The following is a 19,314-nucleotide window of genomic DNA, read 5'->3' on the forward strand; positions in this document are numbered from 1 at the left end:
CCAGCCAAGCTCACGGCAGTATTGATAACTGCCAGGCTGGGCGTGATGTCGTCACGTCGCGCCAGGGAATCGGAGTCATAGAGACTGCTGGGGGGGGACCATCTGGTCCTCGGCAGACTCTATAGTGTACTTCAAGCGCCGGCAGATTCCTTCTCCGGCTCACCAATCGCATGGGCGAGCCGGTAGACGCACCGAGTGCGGTGGGGGGGGGGGGGGGGCGGATGTCCCCGCCGCCTGTAAAAATAATCAAGCGGTTTAACAGCCACTATGATTGTTCTTATGGTGCAAGGAATTGCTGGTAGAAAAAAATATCTGATGCCTGCAGCTGCAGGTATTATTTAGATATCCCCACTTAAGGTCCTGGACGTCATATGGAGTATGGATTCAGTCGGTCAATGTGGCTTATATCAATCACCAGGGTGGAACAAGAAGTGTGTTGGCAGTTCTGGAGGTAGCCAGCATTCTACGGTGTGCAGAGCGCATTGTTCTGGCCCTCTCCACCGTACACATTCCAGGGGTGGAAAACTGGCAAGCGGATTATTTCAGTCGGCAGGCATTGGACCAAGGGAAGTGGTCCCATCACCCAGACGTGTTTCATCAGATATGCCTCCGGTGGGGTACCCCCGAGGTGGATCTGCTGTCATCTCAACTCAACATAAAAGTTCAGAGGTTTGTGGCACAGTCAGGGATCCTCTGGCAGATGCCACAGACACGCTGGTGGGGCCAGTATCGTCTGATCTACGCCTTTCCACCTCTCAAGCTTCTGCCGAGGCTCTTGCGCAGGATCAAGGCAAAAAGTATTCCGGTTATTCTAGTGGCCCCGGACTGGCCTCGCCGATCTTGGTACATTGACCTGGTGAAGCTGGTCGCCGTAGTCCCTTGGAGACTTCCTCTCAGGGAGGATCTGTTGTCCCAAGGGCCAATCTTCCATCCTGCTTTACAGTTACTGGCTTTGAAGGCTTGGCTGTTGAAAGCCAGATGCTGAAGGATAGAGATTTACTTCAGTCTGTGATTCGGACACTGCTGAAACCTAGGAAGTCTATATCTAGGATGATCCTACTATCATACGTGGAAACCGTACATTTTGTGGTGTGAGTCGGTTGGTTTTCACCCTCGCTCTTTCTCAAGGGCTCAGGTCTTGACCCTCCTTCAACAGGGGGGGTTGAGCAGAAATTGGCGTACCTTTTTTTTTTTTTTTATTTAGGGGGTTGAACATTTTGACTACACCGGTGCTGTCTCCCCTACCGCCTTGGGATCTGAACTTCGTGCTTTCAGTCCTCCAGAAGCCTTCCTTTGAAAATATTTGGGAGATTCCTCTGCTTACACTGTCCCAGAAGGTGGCCTTTCTGGTGGCGACCACCTCTGCTCGCAGGTTGTCGGAAATGGCGACGTTATCTTGTCGCACCCCTTACTTGTTGGTTCACAAAGATGAGGTGGTTCTTCACCCCTGTCCGTTGCTCCTTCCAAAAGTGGTCTCTGATTTCCCTTTAAATTTAAGACATTGTGTTGCCTTCCCTGTGTCCCAGGCCAAAACATCCTAAAGAAATTGCGTTGCATGCCCTGGATGTGGTTCGGGTGATTTGGGTGTACCTGGCGGCTACGGAGTCTTTTCGGAAGTCGGAGTCCCTATTTGTGCTCACAGATGGGCCTCGAAAAGGACTGTCTGCTTCTTCTGCGACCATTTTGAGATGGATCAGACAGACTGTGGCCTATTCGATTAAGAATCCGGTTCCTCCTTTCCCTGTAAAGGCGCACTGTACTCAAATCCTTAGTGCTTCTTGGGCTTTCCGCCACTTGGGCTTCGCTGCACACTTTCACAGAATTCTCTAAAGTGGATGTGTTGGCCTCTGAAGATGCTGCTTTTGGCCGCAAGGTTTTGCAGGCTGCTGATTAGAAGGGGGTCTGTTCCCTCTTTGGGGGAGTATTGTTCAGGTGGGTTCCAGTTGTTTTTTGTTGAGCTCCTGTGACCTGGTTGGCTATGGTTTAGCCCTGGGAATTTTTTTGCTGTTCCCACCCCTCATGTTTGACACTGCTTTGGGACGTGCCATGGGTCAAGAATCCTAAGAAGCTTTGTCCATCATTTTTTTTTGACTTGCCATAAAATCTATTTCTCTGATGTTCATTGACAGGCTACAGCACCCGCCCCTCTATGGAGTTGTAATTTTTCTGACACTGCTTGTAACAAAACGGAGTACCTATAGCAACGAGGGAGAGTATACTTCCTGGGACTACCCACAGGCATAGTTGAGTTCTTTTTTTCTGCCTAGTGTCCTACTCCTGTAGGCGGCAATAGAACCCACTGTATCCATCAATAAACAACAGAGAAATTGATTTTACAGTAAGTTAAAAATCCCATTATTTTCACTATTCAGCTCTGAGCCTGCTGGAGATTAGACATCGCATCTCAGATGGCGGTATTCAGCAGCAGTCTCAGACCTTTTTCCCCTGGCCTCTCGGTAATACCAGGCCGGCCCTTAGGCTTCCCCCCAAACCCCCCCCCCCCACATTCCCCACAAGCAGGTTCCTACCTCAAGGTGGCAGATGTATTGTGGCCGTTGCGGGGGGGGGGGGAGGTTTTTCCTGTTGCGGGCCCCTCCTGGGGACCGCCCTGATGCCACTGTCTAATTACCCCCCTGGGGGTCAAAAATGTTCCCATTGATTTGCATGGGCGGCCATGTTTTGGTAGTTCCACCATAGGAATGCATGGGGCAGCCATTTTCTGGGGTCCACGATCGCTGGACAGCAGGGAGAGAAGCTAGGGTGACTAGACATGACCCAGGTAGTCCCTGTTCCTGTGTCAGATCGTTTTTTTCTTTCTGCACAGAATATTTCTATATCCCTCGATCATCATTTTGATGGTATGTTACTGGGGTCCCTGTAGGTATTTCTCATTCACCCTGCTGCATGCTGTGCTAGGCTGGGACTTGTGGTGCAGCGGTGCTGATCGCGTTTTTTGCAGTTTTTCCTTAGTGACAGTTTTTTGTATTAAGTGTGTGTGTATATATGTATGTGTGTGTATATATATGTATATATGTGTGTGTGTGTGTATATATATATATATATATATATATATATATATATATATATATATATATATATATATATATATATATATATATATACATATACATATATATATATATATATATATATACATATACACACAGTGCCTTGCGAAAGTATTTGGCCCCCTTGAACTTTGCGACCTTTTGTCACATTTCAGGCTTCAAACATAAAGATATAAAACTGTAATTTTTTGTGAAGAATCAACAACAAGTGGGACACAATCATGAAGTGGAACGAAATTTATTGGATATTTCAAACTTTTTTAACAAATAACTGAAAAATTGGGCGTGCAAAATTATTCAGCCCCCTTAAGTTAATACTTTGTAGCGCCACCTTTTGCTGCGATTACAGCTGTAAGTCGCTTGGGGTACATCTCCATCAGTTTTGCACATCGAGAGACTGAAATTTTTGCGCATTCCTCCTTGCAAAACAGCTCGAGCTCAGTGAGGTTGGATGGAGAGCGTTTGTGAACAGCAGTTTTCAGTTCTTTCCACAGATTCTCGATTGGATTCAGGTCTGTACTTTGACTTGGCCATTCTAACACCTGGATATGTTTATTTGTGAACCATTCCATTGTAGATTTTGCTTTATGTTTTGGATCATTGTCTTGTTGGAAGACAAATCTCTGTCCCAGTCTCAGGTCTTTTGCAGACTCCATCAGGTTTTCTTCCAGAATGGTATTTGGCTCCATCCATCTTCCCATCAATTTTAACCATCTTCCCTGTCCCTGCTGAAGAAAAGCAGGCCCAAACCATGATGCTGCCACCACCATGTTTGACAGTGGGGGTGGCGTGTTCAGGGTGATGAGCTGTGTTGCTTTTACGGCAAACATAACGTTTTGCATTGTTGCCAAAAAGTTCGATTTTGGTTTCATCTGACCAGAGCACCTTCTTCCACATGTTTGGTGTGTCTCCCAGGTGGCTTGTGGCACACTTTAAACAATACTTTTTATGGATATCTTTAAGAAATGGCTTTCTTCTTGCCACTCTTCCATAAAGGCCAGATTTGTGCAGTATACGACTGATTGTTGTCCTATGGACAGAGTCTCCCACCTCAGCTGTAGATCTCTGCAGTTCATCCAGAGTGATCATGGGCCTCTTGGCTGCATCTCTGATCAGTCTTCTCCTTGTATGAGCTGAAATTTTAGAGGGACGGCCAGGTCTTCGTAGATTTGCAGTGGTCGGATACTCCTTCCATTTCAATATTATCGCTTGCACAGTGCTCCTTGGGATGTTTAAAGCTTGGGAAATCTTTTTGTATCCAAATCCGGCTTTAAACTTCTCCACAACAGTATCTCGGACCTGCCTGGTGTGTTCCTTGTTCTTCATGATGCTCTGTGCGCTTTAAACGGACCTCTGAGACTATCACAGTGCAGGTGCATTTATACGGAGACTTGATTACACAGGTGGATTCTATTTATCATCAGTCATTTAGGTCAACATTGGATCATTCAGAGATCCTCACTGAACTTCTGGAGAGAGTTTGCTGCACTGAAAGTAAAGGGGCTGAATAATTTTGTACGCCCAATTTTTCAGTTTTTTATTTGTTAACAAAGTTTGAAATATCCAATAAATTTCGTTCCACTTCATGATTGTGTCCCACTTGTTGATTCTTCACAAAAAATTTGTTTTATATCTTTGTTTGAAGCCTGAAATGTGGCAAAAGGTCGCAAAGTTAAAGGGGGCCAAATACTTTCGCAAGGCACTGTGTGTGTATATGTATGTATGTATGTATGTGTGTGTGTATGTGTATATATATATATATATATATATATATATATATATATATATATATATATATATATATAGTCCCAGGACCAAATCTCACCCACAGACCCCCTCAGCGCGCTTGCAGGTCCCTCCGGGTTGCAGCCCCTGTTTGTATTTGGAAAACCTGGTGTCAAAAGTGGATTTCGTTTTAAAAAATACCACTAGTAGAAAGCGCCCTATGCCTTCCCCTGCCTTTCTAGTATCCAACGATTCTGAGGTAGATATGATTGCCGCGGACACATGCCATCCTGGTGGATCTGCGTCTTCGCATTCTGATGGCGAGGAGGATGTATCCTCGTCGGAAAGCGCGCTAGAGGAGGCACTTGGTGTCAGTGCGGTAAACCCCTAAAAATGGCGGATGATCCTACAGCGTCAGGGACGCACGTTTCTTTTGGCACCCACAAATCCCAGAAGTCGGCAAGGTTTTTCCCTGTCTGGAACTTTTTGACAACATAGTCAATGAACAGTGGGACGCATCAAACAAATGTTAGTGGTGCCTAAGCACTTTAAAAGGTGCTACCCCTTCGCGGACGCGGTATCCGCTAGATGGACTGTACCACCAAAGGTGGATGATCCGGTTTCCAGACTAAACAAGTCTAATTTGGTTCCGGTGGAGGAGTCCCCGGTATTTACAGACCCCGTGGATAGATGGATTGAGTCTCTGTCCCGCCATTTGCATGTGATAGCGGGCTCAATACTGAAATCGGTCTTTGTGATCACTTTGGTGTCACAGACCATAACGGACTGGGCAAAGTTGCTGAAAGGTGACTTGGAAATGGAGCAGCTCTCGTCGGGCCTAATAGAGCTAACGGACCAAATGGTCCAAGCGCTTCTGTATATATATATATGTGATGCGTCGCTGGATGCGGTTCCACTGGTAGCCAGAGTTTCTGCGTTGGGGGTTGCTATTGGAGGCATTGTGTGGCTAACAAGCTGATCTGCAGACCAGGCTTCCAAAAAGGCTCTTTCTGACCTTCCCTTTATGGGGGACAGGTTGTTTGGATCCTCCCTGGATGAGTTGATCAAAGACCTTACGGGTGGGAAGAGCACTCTTCCCCAATCCACCAAGGGCAAGGCACCGCGTTATAGACGGGAACCTTTATTTACTGCTCATAGGCGTCCCTTTCGTACCTCCGGGTCGCAGAACAAAAGAGCTAAACCATTTAGGAGCTAAGCCCCCAGAAGACCTGGTCGGGTAAGCTGAGAACAGGCCAATCCGTATCTGTGGACTGCATGAAGGGGCGCCCTCACCCGTTTCTGGGGTGGAGGGGGACATCTTCGCTTCTTTCCGGAAACATGGACTTCTTTGATTTAGGACAAATGGGTTCACAAACTAATCCAATCGGGTTACAAGATTGAATTCAAGTCCCGACCATCAGACAGGTTCTTCCCATCCAACCTCCGCCTATCTCCAGATCGGTTAACCGACTTACGAGAGGCGGTGCAAGATCTGCTTTTACAGGGAGTGATTGTGCCGGTTCCCTCTCGGGAACGTTTTCAGGGGTTTTATTCAAACCTGTTTACTGTGGCCAGGGAGGGTGGCAAAGTGCTTCCAATCCTGGATCTCAAAGCTCCGAACCACTTTGTGCGGGTACAGAAGTTTCGAATGGAGTCTAATTGCATGGTGGTGGCGTCCCTACATCAGGGAGACCTGTTGGCCTCTATCGATCTCAAGGACGCATATCTACACATCCCTATCTACGCTCGATTCTAGCCCTTCCTTTGCTTTGCTGTGGGAGAGGAGCAATTTCAATTTGTGCCGTTACCCTTTGGTCTCGCCTCTGCTCCCAGGGTCTTCACAAAAGTGTTGGTTTCGATATTGGCACTTCTACGTCAGAAGGGGAATGCAGTCCTGGGGTACCTGGACGATCTCCTGTTAAGAGCAGATCCTCATTCAGCTCTGTTGGGGGATTTGGCAATCACTATAAGGACTCTGCAAGAGTTCGGCTGGACCATCAATTTTGCAAAATTAGCCCTAGTACCGTCCTCAAGACTGGTCTACCTGCGTCTGCCTGGATTCCGCTTCAGCAAAGGTTTTTTTTTTCCCCCTGGACAAGCTGCAGAAGTTGCAGGGGGCGATTTGTTTGTTGTCCTGCAATTGTCCAGCAAGCAGTCCTCTCTGCGAACTTGCATGAGAGTCCTAGGCCTGATGGTGTCGACCTTCGAGGCGGTCCCATTTGTATAGGTTCCACACCAGGTCATTGCAGAGGGAAATTCTGGTTAAATGGAACAAAGATCCAAAGTCGTTGGATTCTGTGATTCGGTTGAGTCACAACACAAAGACTGCTCTTCTATGGTGGCTTCGCTCGTGGGCATTGCGCTAGGACAAGTCTTTCCTTCCATTGTTTTGGACCGTGGTCACCACGGACACAAGCGTGTCCAGCTGGGGAGGAGTGCTGGGAAAGCTGTGTGCCCAGGGGTCTTGGACAGTGGAAGAGTCCAGACTACTGATTTTAAGGTTCTGGAACTCAGGGCAATAAAGCTTTGCCTTTGTCACTGGACAAATTGTCTACAAGGTTGTCAGGGTTCAATCGGACAATGCTACGGCCGTGGCTTACATCAATCATCAAGGGGGCACCAAGAGTGTCCTAGCGGCCCGGGAGGTGGCAGAGAATTTTGTTCCGGCTCTTTCCACGGTACATATCCCAGATGTGGACCACTGGCAGGCAGATTACCTGAGCCGTAAGGGGTTGGATCAGGGGGAATGGTCTCTACACCCAGGGGTGTGTCATCTCCTGTGTGCTCGGTGGGGGGACACCCGATGTCGACCTGCTGGCCTCTCAGCAAGAAGGTTCAAAGGTTTGTAGCCAGGTCACACGGGATCCCCTAGCCGATGCCATAGATGCACTGGTTGCTCCTTGGGGTCATTATCGGCTGATATATGCGTTTCCACCGCTGAAACTCCTTCCGAGACTTCTGCGCAGAATAGAGGTGGAGGGGATTCCAGTCATTCTGTTGGCTCCAGACTGGCCTTGCCGGTCTTGGTACGCAGATCTGGTAAGATTGGTTGCCGATGCTCCTTGGAGACTTCTCTCAGGGAAGATATGATGTCTCAAGGGCCGATCCTCTCAGGGAAGATCTGATGTCTCAAGGGCCAGGAAGTCTTTCAGGAAGATCTATCGTACGTGGAAATCGTACATTTTATGGTGTGAATCCATGAAGGTGCATCTTCACCTTTTTTTGGTGGCTAGGATCTTGGCTTTCCTTTAAAGAGGTGTCAAAGAGGTTGGCCTTGGCTACTAATAAAGGCCAAGTGTCGGCCTTGGCTGTGTTTTTTCCAACGTCCTTTAGCCTCGCGAATGCGTTGATTCACACTTTTATCTAAGGGGCCTGTCGTGTGGCCCCTCCGAGGTGATCCCTGTTAACCTCCGTGGGATCTGAATTTGGTATTGTCTGTCTGTTCTTCAAAAACCTCCTTTTGAGAACGTTGGGGAGATTACTCTGCTTACACTGTCTCAGAAGGTTGCCTTTTTGGTGGCTATTACTTCTGCTTTCAGAGTATATGAATTGCCTGCGCTTTCCTGCCGTTCGCCTTATTTGATGGTCCACAGAGATAAAGTGGTATTTCGACCTAGTCAGTCGTTTCTTCTTAAAGAGGAAGTAAACCCTCCTCTGCAACTTTTACCTATAGGTAAGCCTATGATAAGGCTTTCCTATAGGTACTGTAAATATCTCCTAAACATGTACCATTTAGGAGATATTTACCTTACATTCAGCCAGTGACATCACTGGCGCATGCGCTCTGAAGGAACGGCCGCTGGCTTCCGCACGTGGGAGTGACGTCACCATGGCTCCGGCCAATCAGATGGCCGGATGCCGCGATCCCGGAAGACGGGCGACTGAACATGTCGCCTGTCAGAGGTAAGCGGGCGGCACGGCGGGGGCTCGTTATAAGGCAAGTATTTCATAATGAGCTAGTATGCGATGCATACTAGCTCATTGTGTTTTTTTTTTTTTCTTTCAGGTTAAAAAAGAAAAAAAATGTTTGAGTTTACAACCTCTTTAAGGTGGTTTCTGATTTCCATCTAAATTAAGACATTGTGCTGCCTTCTTTATGTCCTAAGCACAAGCATCCTAAGGAAATTGCTTTGCATTCTTTGGATGTGGTTTGGGCGATTAGGGTTTACCTGGCGTTTACTGAATTTTTCAGGAAATCGAATTCCCCTTTTGTCCTTAAGGAAGGACCTAGAAAGGGATTGGCTGCGTATGCTGTGACCATTTCTAGGTGGATCAGGCAGACGGTGGTTCTGGCTTATTGAATGACGGGTCAGGTTCCACCTTTCCCTGTGAAGGCGCATTCTACTAGGGCGCTGAGTTCTTGGGCTTTTTGCCATAAGGCGTCAGTGCTACAAGTTTGCAAGGCGGCAACTTGGTCGTCTCTGCACACGTTCACAAAATTTTATTAAGTAGATGTGTTGGTATGCTCGGATGCTTCTTATGGCCACAAGGTTTTGCAGGCTGCTGTTTGAAAGAGACTTGGTCTCTTTGATGGTGTTTGTCCAGGGGAGCTCCTGTTGTTCCTGGTTGAGCTCTATATTCTCAGATTGGCTAAAGTTTTAGCCTTGTTGGGAATTGCGTTCTTTTTCTGCGTTGTTTTCCCACCCTACATGCAAATACTGCTTTGGGACGTCCCAATGGTCAAGAATTATATGGAGCTGCGTCTGTCAATGAACGTTAGAGAAAACTGTTTTTTTGTCTTACTGTAAAATCCTTTTCTCTGAAGTTCATTGACAGATGCAGTACCCACCCCTCTATCTTGAGTGGGTTGAGGTTTTTCCTCTAAACACTGCTTGCAACGAAACTGAAGCCTCTAGCAGAGAGTGTGGGTGTATGTCTGCAGGGACGGCCCCATAGGCATGGTAAAGCTGCTTTTTCCTGCCTAGTGTTCTACTCCTGTAGGGGGCAGCATAACCAATGGTCAAGAATTATATGGAGCTGCGTCTGTCAATGAAGAGAGAACAATTTTACGGTAAGACAAAAATAGTTTTTTCCTCAGCGGTGCCCAGTTTTTCAGCATTACTTTTCAGCATTACACGTGAGATTGCCAAGAATGGCTGCGAAAGAACAAAAATTCTAGAGACATCATTCATAATTAACTTTAATGCTTAGTATCTGTTTACTTTACACAGTCCCTTTTATATTTTACCAAAAAATGGGTATTACATTGTGTTTGTATGCATTAAAGTTCATTTTAGTATATCTTTTTACTGAAAATAATATGCTTTTGATAAACAATTTTGCCAATATCATGCAACATAAAAAATTGCAACTGCCACTTTTTCATTATATAGGGTCTATGTTTTCTGAAAGTATCTTTTGGGGGTTTTAGATACTTTTCTAGCTGAAAAAAACCCCCCCGCTATTTTTAAAATTTTTATGCAAAAAATTACCAAATTGCCCAGGATGCAAAGTGGTAAAAAATGTATGCCTAATGCTGTACAGGGCAGAGTGGGCCAACAAGAGGGGCTCCCCAAATGCAAGAGTTAGTGTTATTGAATGTTACATTTGGGCCCTCTTTGTAAAAGCTGGGTAAAACTATACATAAATGGGTTTTGATACCTTCAGTGACGTGTCAGATTCATGTTTTCACCTTCCCATAAAGCTTCTAGACAGGGTAGCTGTATCTGTTAATACACTTTCTCTTAGACTTCACTGAAGGAAATTTTACTGAAAGTTGTACAGCCCACTTTTGGCTACAGCGTACATCTATATATGTGTAGGCTATAGGAGGTTGTATACTTTGAGTCCGATATATCAAACTCTGCCAGGAGAACTCCTTGTATCAGCATGTACTTGTTAACGACTGCAGAAAAACTGATTGATTTAAAACTATAAATCCGTTACCTTCATGCATTTTGACCCATGTACGATTTTCTTGATCGATCGCATCTTTGTGCTTCTTTTATTTCAGCCTGCTATTGTTTTGCCTGTGAAGAAACCTCTGAAACGTATCCGGTATCGAAAAAGTAAGGTCATAATAACATTTTATGGTCTTTGTTGTAATTTATTCATTGGGATAAAACTGACATGTACAAAAGAATAATTCTGGGGTGTCCTGAACATATGGATTTTTTTTTTACAATGTATGCTAAGTAATTCTTTTCTAAATTGTGGATGCATGTAATACCTCCAGAACTTCAGGCTGAATGTTCATCTATACCTGTTTAACAGCTGTCAGAGATGGAATTTTGTAAGACTTCAACAATGGAGGGATTACAAGTTATCTGCACTAATGCAAGATTTTTAGGAATACAAAGCTGTGGGGGCTCAGGCTTTGTTCCAGTTAGACACTGCATTGCACTGCTTATGGGTCTATAATCAAACTCAAACATAAAAAAAAAAAAAAAAAAAATTTTTTTCTTCCCCCACCCAGCAACCCGTAAGCTATCTGAAAATAGGAAGAGGCGAAAACGGTTAAGGCTTGCTAGCAGGATCAAGAAGGAAAAACACCTGTCCTCTAGGGAATCTTCAAATTCTGAGGTAACCAATTTTTTTTTTTTTTTTCCCTATCTTGTGTACATACGTATAGTGGGTTAAGTACCCATCATACACGCACACCTTTTTGTAAGTGTAAAATTGCCAAAAATGCATTTGACGTTTTTGTCCACTTTAATAACATGGGCAGAAAATGTATTGGGTACACAAAGAAAAGTTTTTATATATATATATATATATATATATATCTGATTTTAATTGTATATTTACATTGATCCAGCTTTAAAAATGTAACTATGCATATTTCATACCTGATGGACATCTGTGGAAGCTAACAATAATCATAATAGTTGCCACTACTACAGCGATAACAAATTTTCGGGTCCTGTGCCGCTTGGCACCACAGCCATTTACAGAACACCCTGTATTTTTTGAGTGAAGGGAAGGCTTTCTCTGGATGAGGTGGCGATTGTGATGCCATTACCCCACCACTCCACGTCATCCAACCAGAGAATGCCTTGTATTCACTGAAAAAATATTGTTCTGTGAACTGTAATGGTGCTGATCAAGTTACACCTTGTTAGTATTACCGTATATACTCGAGTATAAGCCGAGTTTTTAAGTATGTTTTTTCATGCTGAAAATGCCCCCCTCGGCTTATACTCGAGTCACTGGCTTCACTGTGTTTTTAAAAATGGCGCTGCTCGGCACCGACGTGTCACTGCGCATGTGCCGCATGCCCGGGAAGAGCCAAACGTGTTCGGGCTTTCTCGAGCATCGACATCGCATTTGCAGTGACGTATTGGCGTCCGGCGGCGTGATTTTTAAATCGAAGGCGCCTCACCGACAGGTAAGTGAGACTCCTCCGCAGCCCCTGCATTTCCTCATGCAGTGCTGCGGGCATGGTACAGGACATTCTCCTGTACCATGCCCGCAGCTCTGCATCTCCTGTGCCATGCCTGTACCTACTGTGCCATGCCTGTACCTACTGTGCCATGCCTGTACCCTGGCCTGTGCCACGACCTGTGCCATGCCTGTACCACGACCTGTGCCATGCCTGTACCACGACCTGTACCATGCCCGCAGCCCCTGTTTTGTGTCTCGTGGTGGTCCAGTTGTGTCCAGTAGCTGCTGCATTTCCCACCCTAGGCTTTTACTCCAGTCAATAAGTTTTCCCACTTTTTTGTGGTAAAATTAGGGGTCTCGGCTTATATTCGGGTCGACTTATACTTGAGTATATACCGTAAGTGGTGAGGCTTCAAAGCACAGAATCTGGAAGATCACATTGATCACTCTAGTAGTACTAGCTACTACAGTGAGTAATGGCTTTCCCCGCAGTCAAATTGGTGTGAACATTTGCATATTTTGGTCCAAGCTGAACTAATGTAACCAGCTTTAAAAATCTTAATTGCATGAACTCCAGGTATTAAGTATTTATTTATGTGGGCTAATTGGCTATTGTCAAATTAACTGATGCTGATAACTTTGGTCTAGGCATTATTTATTTTTATTTTTTTAACTTATGCCAGATCCTGGAGTTAAAAAAAACTGCATGTGTAATTACTGCTTTAAATAACAATGTGATGCTGCGGTTTAAATCGTGTGGGGTTTCTGTGTAGGGTGAAAATAATGATATCGGTGCAGTCAGTCCCAGTGACACTGCTGAGGAGGGACTGTATCAAGAGCATGGAGGATCTTCTAAGAAGAGCTTTGAACGAGGTGGAGGGGGAGCAGCCATGAAAGAGAATGTGTGCCAGGTAACTGTTAAAGCCCTGAGTAAACCCTAAGAAGCTATGCCTAGTTTTACTATAGTACATCTTATTCTACATCAATTTAGAGAAGCTATAATGCATTTTGAGGGTTTGGTTTAAGTTGTTCCTAAGGTCATCTGAAAGATGTTTAGTTCACATTTTATGGGATTGTCGTTAAATATTTTGGAGATAGATAGATATATTACACATAATATTATGTTATTACACATAACTTAATTTCTGAACGTATTTGTTTTGGTTTCTTTGTATGTATAGATTACATGGGTTGTTACCGACATGTAGTGAACATTTCATGTCAATAGCATCTTTAGAAATATTATAATTACCTACAAAAATGGTGACATGTTCAATACTTATTTTACCCGCTGCGCATATATATATATATATATATATATATATATATATATATATAGAACACAATCATGAAGTGGAACGAAATTTATTGGATATTTCAAACTTTTTTAACAAATAAAAAACTGAAAAATTGGGCGTGCAAAATTATTCAGCCCCCTTAAGTTAATACTTTGTAGCGCCACCTTTTGCTGCGATTATAGCTGTAAGTCGCTTGGGGTATGTCTCTATCAGTTTTGCACATCGAGAGACTGAAATTTTTGCCCATTCCTCCTTGCAAAACAGCTTGAGCTCAGTGAGGTTGGATGGAGAGGGTTTGTGAACAGCAGTTTTCAGTTCTTTCCACAGATTCTCGCTTGAATTCAGGTCTGGACTTTGACTTGGCCATTGTAACACCTGGATATGTTTATTTGTGAACCATTCCATTGTAGATTTTGCTTTATGTTTTGGATCATTGTCTTGTTGGAAGACAAATTTCCGTCCCAGTCTCGGGTCTTTTGCAGACTCCATCAGGTTTTCTTCCATAATGGTCCTGTATTTGGCTCCATCCATCTTCCCATCAATTTTACCCATTTTCCTTGTCCCTACTGAAGAAATGCAGGCCCAAACCATGATGCTGCCACCACCATGTTTGACAGTGGGGATGGTGTGTTCAGGGTGATGAGCTGTGTTGCTTTTACGCCAAACATAACGTTTTGCATTGTTGCCAAAAAGTTTGATTTTGGTTTCATCTGACCAGAGCACCTTCTTCCACATGTTTGGTGTGTCTCCCAGGTGGCTTGTGGCAAACTTTAAATTACACTTTTTATGGATATCTTTAAGAAATGGCTTTCTTCTTGCCACTCTTCCATAAAGGCCAGATTTGTGCAGTATACGACTGATTGTTGTCCTATGGACAGAGTCTCCCACCTCAGCTGTAGATCTCTGCAGTTCATCCAGAGTGACTATGGCTGCATCTCTGATCAGTCTTCTCCTTGTATGAGCTGAAAGTTTAGAGGGACGGCCAGGTCTTCGTAGATTTGCAGTGGTCTGATTGTCCTTCCATTTCAATATTATCGCTTGCACAGTGCTCCTTGGGATGTTTAAAGCTTGGGAAATCTTTTTGTATCTAAATCCGGCTTTAAACTTCTCCACAACAGTATCTCGGACCTGCCTGGTGTGTTCCTTGTTCTTCATGATGCTCTCTGCGCTTTAAACGGACCTCTGAGACTATCACAGTGCAGGTGCATTTATACGGAGACTTGATTACACACAGGTGGATTCTATTTATCATCATTAGTCATTTAGGTCAACATTGGATCATTCAGAGATCCTCACTGAACTTCTGGAGAGAGTTTGCTGCACTGAAAGTAAAGGGGCTGAATAATTTTGCACGCCCAATTTTTCAGTTTTTTATTTGTTAACAAAGTTTGAAATATCCAATAAATTTCGTTCCACTTCATGATTGTGCCCCACTTGTTGATTCTTCACAAAAAATTACAGTTTTATATCTTTATGTTTGAAGCCTGAAATGTGGCAAAAGGTCACAAAGTTGGCAAGGCACTGTGTGTGTGTGTGTGTGTGTGTGTGTGTGTGTATATATAATATATATATAATGTATATATGTGTGTGTGTGTATATGTATATATATATACACATATACATTATATATATATATATATATATATATATATATATATATATATATATATATATATATATATATATATATATATATATATAATGTGTGTGTATATATATGCGCAGCAGGTAAAATAAGTATTGAACATGTCACCATTTTTGTAGGTAATTATATTTCTAAAGATGCTATTGACATGAAATGTTCACTACATGTCGGTAACAACCCATGTAATCTATACATACAAAGAAACCAAAACAAATACGTTCAGAAATTGAGTTATGTGTAATAAAATGTAATTACACAGGGAAAAAGTATTGAACCCGCTAACTGAAACGTATTTAATACATCTTACAAAATCCTTTGTTGGTAATTACAGCTTCAAGATGCCTCCTGTATGGAGAAACCTAGTCGCATGCATTGCTCAGGTGTGATTTTTGGCCCATTCTTCTACACATTCTTCAAATCTTGAAGGTTCCCTGGGCTTCTTCTATGAATTCTGGTTTTAATTCTTTCCATAGATTTTCTATTGTATTCAAGTCAGGTGATTGGTTGGGCCATTCTAGCAGCTTTATTTTCTTTCTTTGAAACCAGTTGAGAGTTTCCTTGGTTTGGGATTAGAGATGCACTGAAATTTCAGCCGCCGACGCATATTGGTCGAAAATGGTGTTATCGGCATTCGACCTAAAAGAAAGAGAGAAAGGTGCAAATAATGTCGTCAAACACATGTGATTTTGTCATGAATTTGCAGTGATTTTGCCACTAATTTGTGGCAATTTTGCACTGATTTTACCATGATTTGCGCTTAAGGTGTGCTTTTCATAGGTCATGCGACTCAAAAACCGCATCAAGAACTCAACATGGGTGCGTTAATGATGCGTTCTTGCTGCGTTTTTCAATTAATTTAAATGGGGAGGTGTGGTTTTTTTTTTTTTTTTTTTTTTTTTTTTTTTTTTTTTCTTGTGGGTTTTTTTTATTTTTTCAGACCAAAAATTCAGAGAGCAGGATTTTTAACACCACAATGGAAGCGCAGCGGACCAGTATGGAGACATACATAGAATTTAAAGGGATACATTTAAGCTTTTCTTGCGCTAATGGTGCCAATAATGGCCAACGATAAATTCATATTTATTTAAATTGGTGGTGATAATTAAAAAGTCGAATATAATACATTTATATATAAAAATATAAATTTCTCTGTTGCTCATTGACAGAGGCAGTTCTCTTGATTAATATCAAATTGGGTTATACTGCCCTCTACAGGAGTAGGACACTAGGCAGAAGGAAAACGTTCTGGCCACACCTTAGGGGCAGTCCCAGAGGGTATATCCTCTCTGCTACAGGATGTTAGTTTTTTTCTGTCTAGTTAAGAGTAAGGACCTAAGTTCCTTGCTGGGATCTTTGGTCCTGGCAGGATTTTTTAGAAATTTTTTTTCTTTTTTAGGTAGCTTTTTTCTCCAGTTGTTCCTGTGAGATCTTCAAGCAAGTATGCTGAAACTGGGCGAAGGGCTGGATGTTGAGATCCAGTGGTCACCCCAGTCAGCCTATGAGCGCGTGCAGGCCCTAGCTCCGCGCTGGGTCGGCCGCGACATAGTCCCACTGGACGGGGACTGACCCTGCGAGTTAAACGTCTCCCCGGGACGCCGACGACCAGTTGGAAACAGTCACGGTGTCCGTATTGGTCGACAGCCCCCCACCTCGGCGGAGAGGGGTTCTGTCAGGAGTTGGCGCCCGCCTGTTCCAGTATGGTGAGTTTAATGTTCCCCCTCTCCCCCTGACGGGTTTGTGGGTGGACGCGGGCCCCTCCCTGGGATGATCGGATCCTCATGATCCTGGATCCCCCCTCTATCCTATAACAGGTGTCGCAGATCCCCCTCTTGAGGGTGATTTAGTGAATAAGAACCAGGAGGCTTGGTTTGGGAGCTGACTATCGGAAGTCACTGTATGAGGGACACTGTAAAGGGACCATGACTGAAGTCAGTGGCTGGCATTACTGTTAAGGATGGCCATGTAAGAGGGTGATAGCATCCTACCTTATACATAAGGTTGCAATACAGGCCGATGCCTGTGCCTAGACTACCGCCATCCGCAGGTCGCGCGCGGCCGCCATCTTGGCGTAGCCTCGTGTCTCCAGCATGGGGGGCGGCCATTTTGGAGATTACCAGCTACCTCGAGGAGTAGCATGGGAGGCGCCGGAAGGCGTGTAAAGGGGCGGAGCCGCCTCCTTTACCCGGGAAAACGATCCAAAAGACTTCCTGTCTGTAAGAGACAGCGCTGAGAGCAAGTTGATAGAAACTTCTGTGCATCAGGTGGTGAGCCTTGGGGTCTCTCTCTCTCTCTCTGTGGGGTCCAAAGCAGGTAACACTGAGGGGCGCTGTTGCGCTGGGGGATTACAAAAAAAAAAAAAAAGTTTTTTTCTTTGCAATTATTTTTTGGTTGCTGGCAAGTGTCTGGGATTAATCATGGACCCTGCCACACATGTATCCCCACCTGATCCCCTCGAGGTGGCCGCAGGACCCTCCAGTGCCCCACTTATGATTGATGCATTATCAGCAGTTTTGGAGTCTTTGGTATCCCGGGTGGAGGTGGCCTGTCAGGGACGGGGGTCAAGAAAGCGACCCCCGCCTACCCCTATTTCATCTGACACTTCAGATACGGATTCGGAGCTGGTCACTGCAGCTGCAGGTCCCTCTTCTGGGGCTGCGGTCCCGGGTACGGTCTCCTCAGACAGTGAGGAGGACGTTTCTGCCTCCGCTATAGCGCAAGAAGAAGCGTTGGTGGACGCACTAGTCATGTCTGTCCGGGAAACCTTAAGTCTTGAGGTTACACCAGCAGAGGTAGCTGACATTGAAATTCCCTTTTGGTACCAGCAAGCCTACTAAAATGGCGAAGGTTTTTCCCTTGCCCAAATGTTTTGGTAATCTAATTAAAGAAGAATGGGATCGTCCGAAACGAAACCCCTGCTATTTCCAAACGCATTGCTAGGCGCTATCCGTTTGAGGAATCCCTCCTTAAAAAATGGACGGTACCACCAGTGGTGGACTCACCGATTTCCAGACTAAATAAAGCCACTGTTATCCCGTTGGAGGACGCTCCGTCCTTTAGGGATCCGGTGGATCGAAAAGTGGAAGCGGAATCCCGCTCCATTTTTTCCCTGATAGGGTCAACATTTAGGCCAGTGGTTGCCATTGGTTTAGTTTCACAAACATTGACAGAATGGACCAAATTGTTACGCCGTGACATAAAGGGGAGAAGTATCCCCCCCGGCAACATCAGATTTGCTGGAGCAGATTATACAAGGGCTACAGTTCATCTGTGACGCCGCCCTGGACGCCACTCCCTTACTAGGGCGTGCATCTGTTTCAGCAGTGGTCCTCAGACGCGTATTGTGGTTAAAGTGCTGGTCGGCGGATCAAGGTTTCAAAAAAGCTTTGGCTAATCTTCCTTTTCAAGGGGATCACCTGTTTGGGGCCACCTTGGATGAGATTATAAAGGATCTCACTGGGGGCAAGAGCACTTTTTTGCCACAGACTGCTAAGGGTAAAGGACCTCGTAACAGGCGAGGACCTTCCTTTTCCACTCATAAAAAGTTTGTTTGTTCCGCTGGGGCGAGCGATAAGGGGAAGCCCTCCAAAGCCCCTTCAGGGGGTTTCAAAGGGCGCTGGTCGGGTAAGCAAAAGTCTGGCTCAGCTAAACCTGAAGATAAGACCAATACAGCCTGAAGGTGCGCCCCCACCCATCTCTGGGGTGGGGGGACGTCTTCACCGGTTTCCGGATCCATGGCTTTCCAGAATCCCGGACAAAGGGGTTCGCGAGGCCATACGGTCGGGATACAAGATCGAGTTTCGATCACTTCCACCGGTGCGATTCTTCCCTTCCAACATTCAACTATCCCCGGGTCGCTTAAAAGCTTTGCGGGGGGCAGTAATGGACTTGATGCAACAGGGAGTGGTAGCTCCCGTTCCTTGAGCAGAACGTTTTCAGGGGTTCTATTCGAACCTATCCACAATACCCAGAGAAGAGGGCAAGGTGCGTCCAATTCTGGACTTAAGAGCACTCAATCATTTTGTCCGGGTACAAGAATTCAAGATGGAGTCCATCTGAACATAGGTGGGCCTAACTTTGGAGACATCCTTGGCAAGGGTGTGTCTCCTTACGGAGAAGCTCCGGGAAGATTCAGTGAACGATTCGGATGTTACTGTCCGTCAACTGGTCTTCCCTTCGGACTTGCATGAGGATCCTGGGACTGATGGTGGCGTTCTTAGAGGCAGTACCGTATGCCCAGTCTCATACCCGAATTCTC

General features: G+C 44.9%; 1 protein-coding gene across 1 annotated transcript in view; it reads left to right on the top strand.

The window, feature by feature from the left end:
• Window positions 1-19,314, top strand: part of NSD1 (nuclear receptor binding SET domain protein 1) — a 147,887-nt gene that overhangs the window by 90,034 nt on the left and 38,539 nt on the right. Inside the window, exons 9-11 of the mRNA XM_082256085.1 lie at window positions 10,747-10,801; window positions 11,209-11,315; window positions 12,890-13,027. Of these exons, the coding sequence (XP_082112211.1) occupies window positions 10,747-10,801; window positions 11,209-11,315; window positions 12,890-13,027 (300 nt within the window). The remainder of the gene's footprint in view (window positions 1-10,746; window positions 10,802-11,208; window positions 11,316-12,889; window positions 13,028-19,314) is intronic.

Source organism: Pelophylax lessonae (genome assembly GCF_965119305.1).
Source record: "Pelophylax lessonae genome assembly, chromosome: 4".
Taxonomy (NCBI): Eukaryota; Metazoa; Chordata; class Amphibia; order Anura; family Ranidae; genus Pelophylax; species Pelophylax lessonae.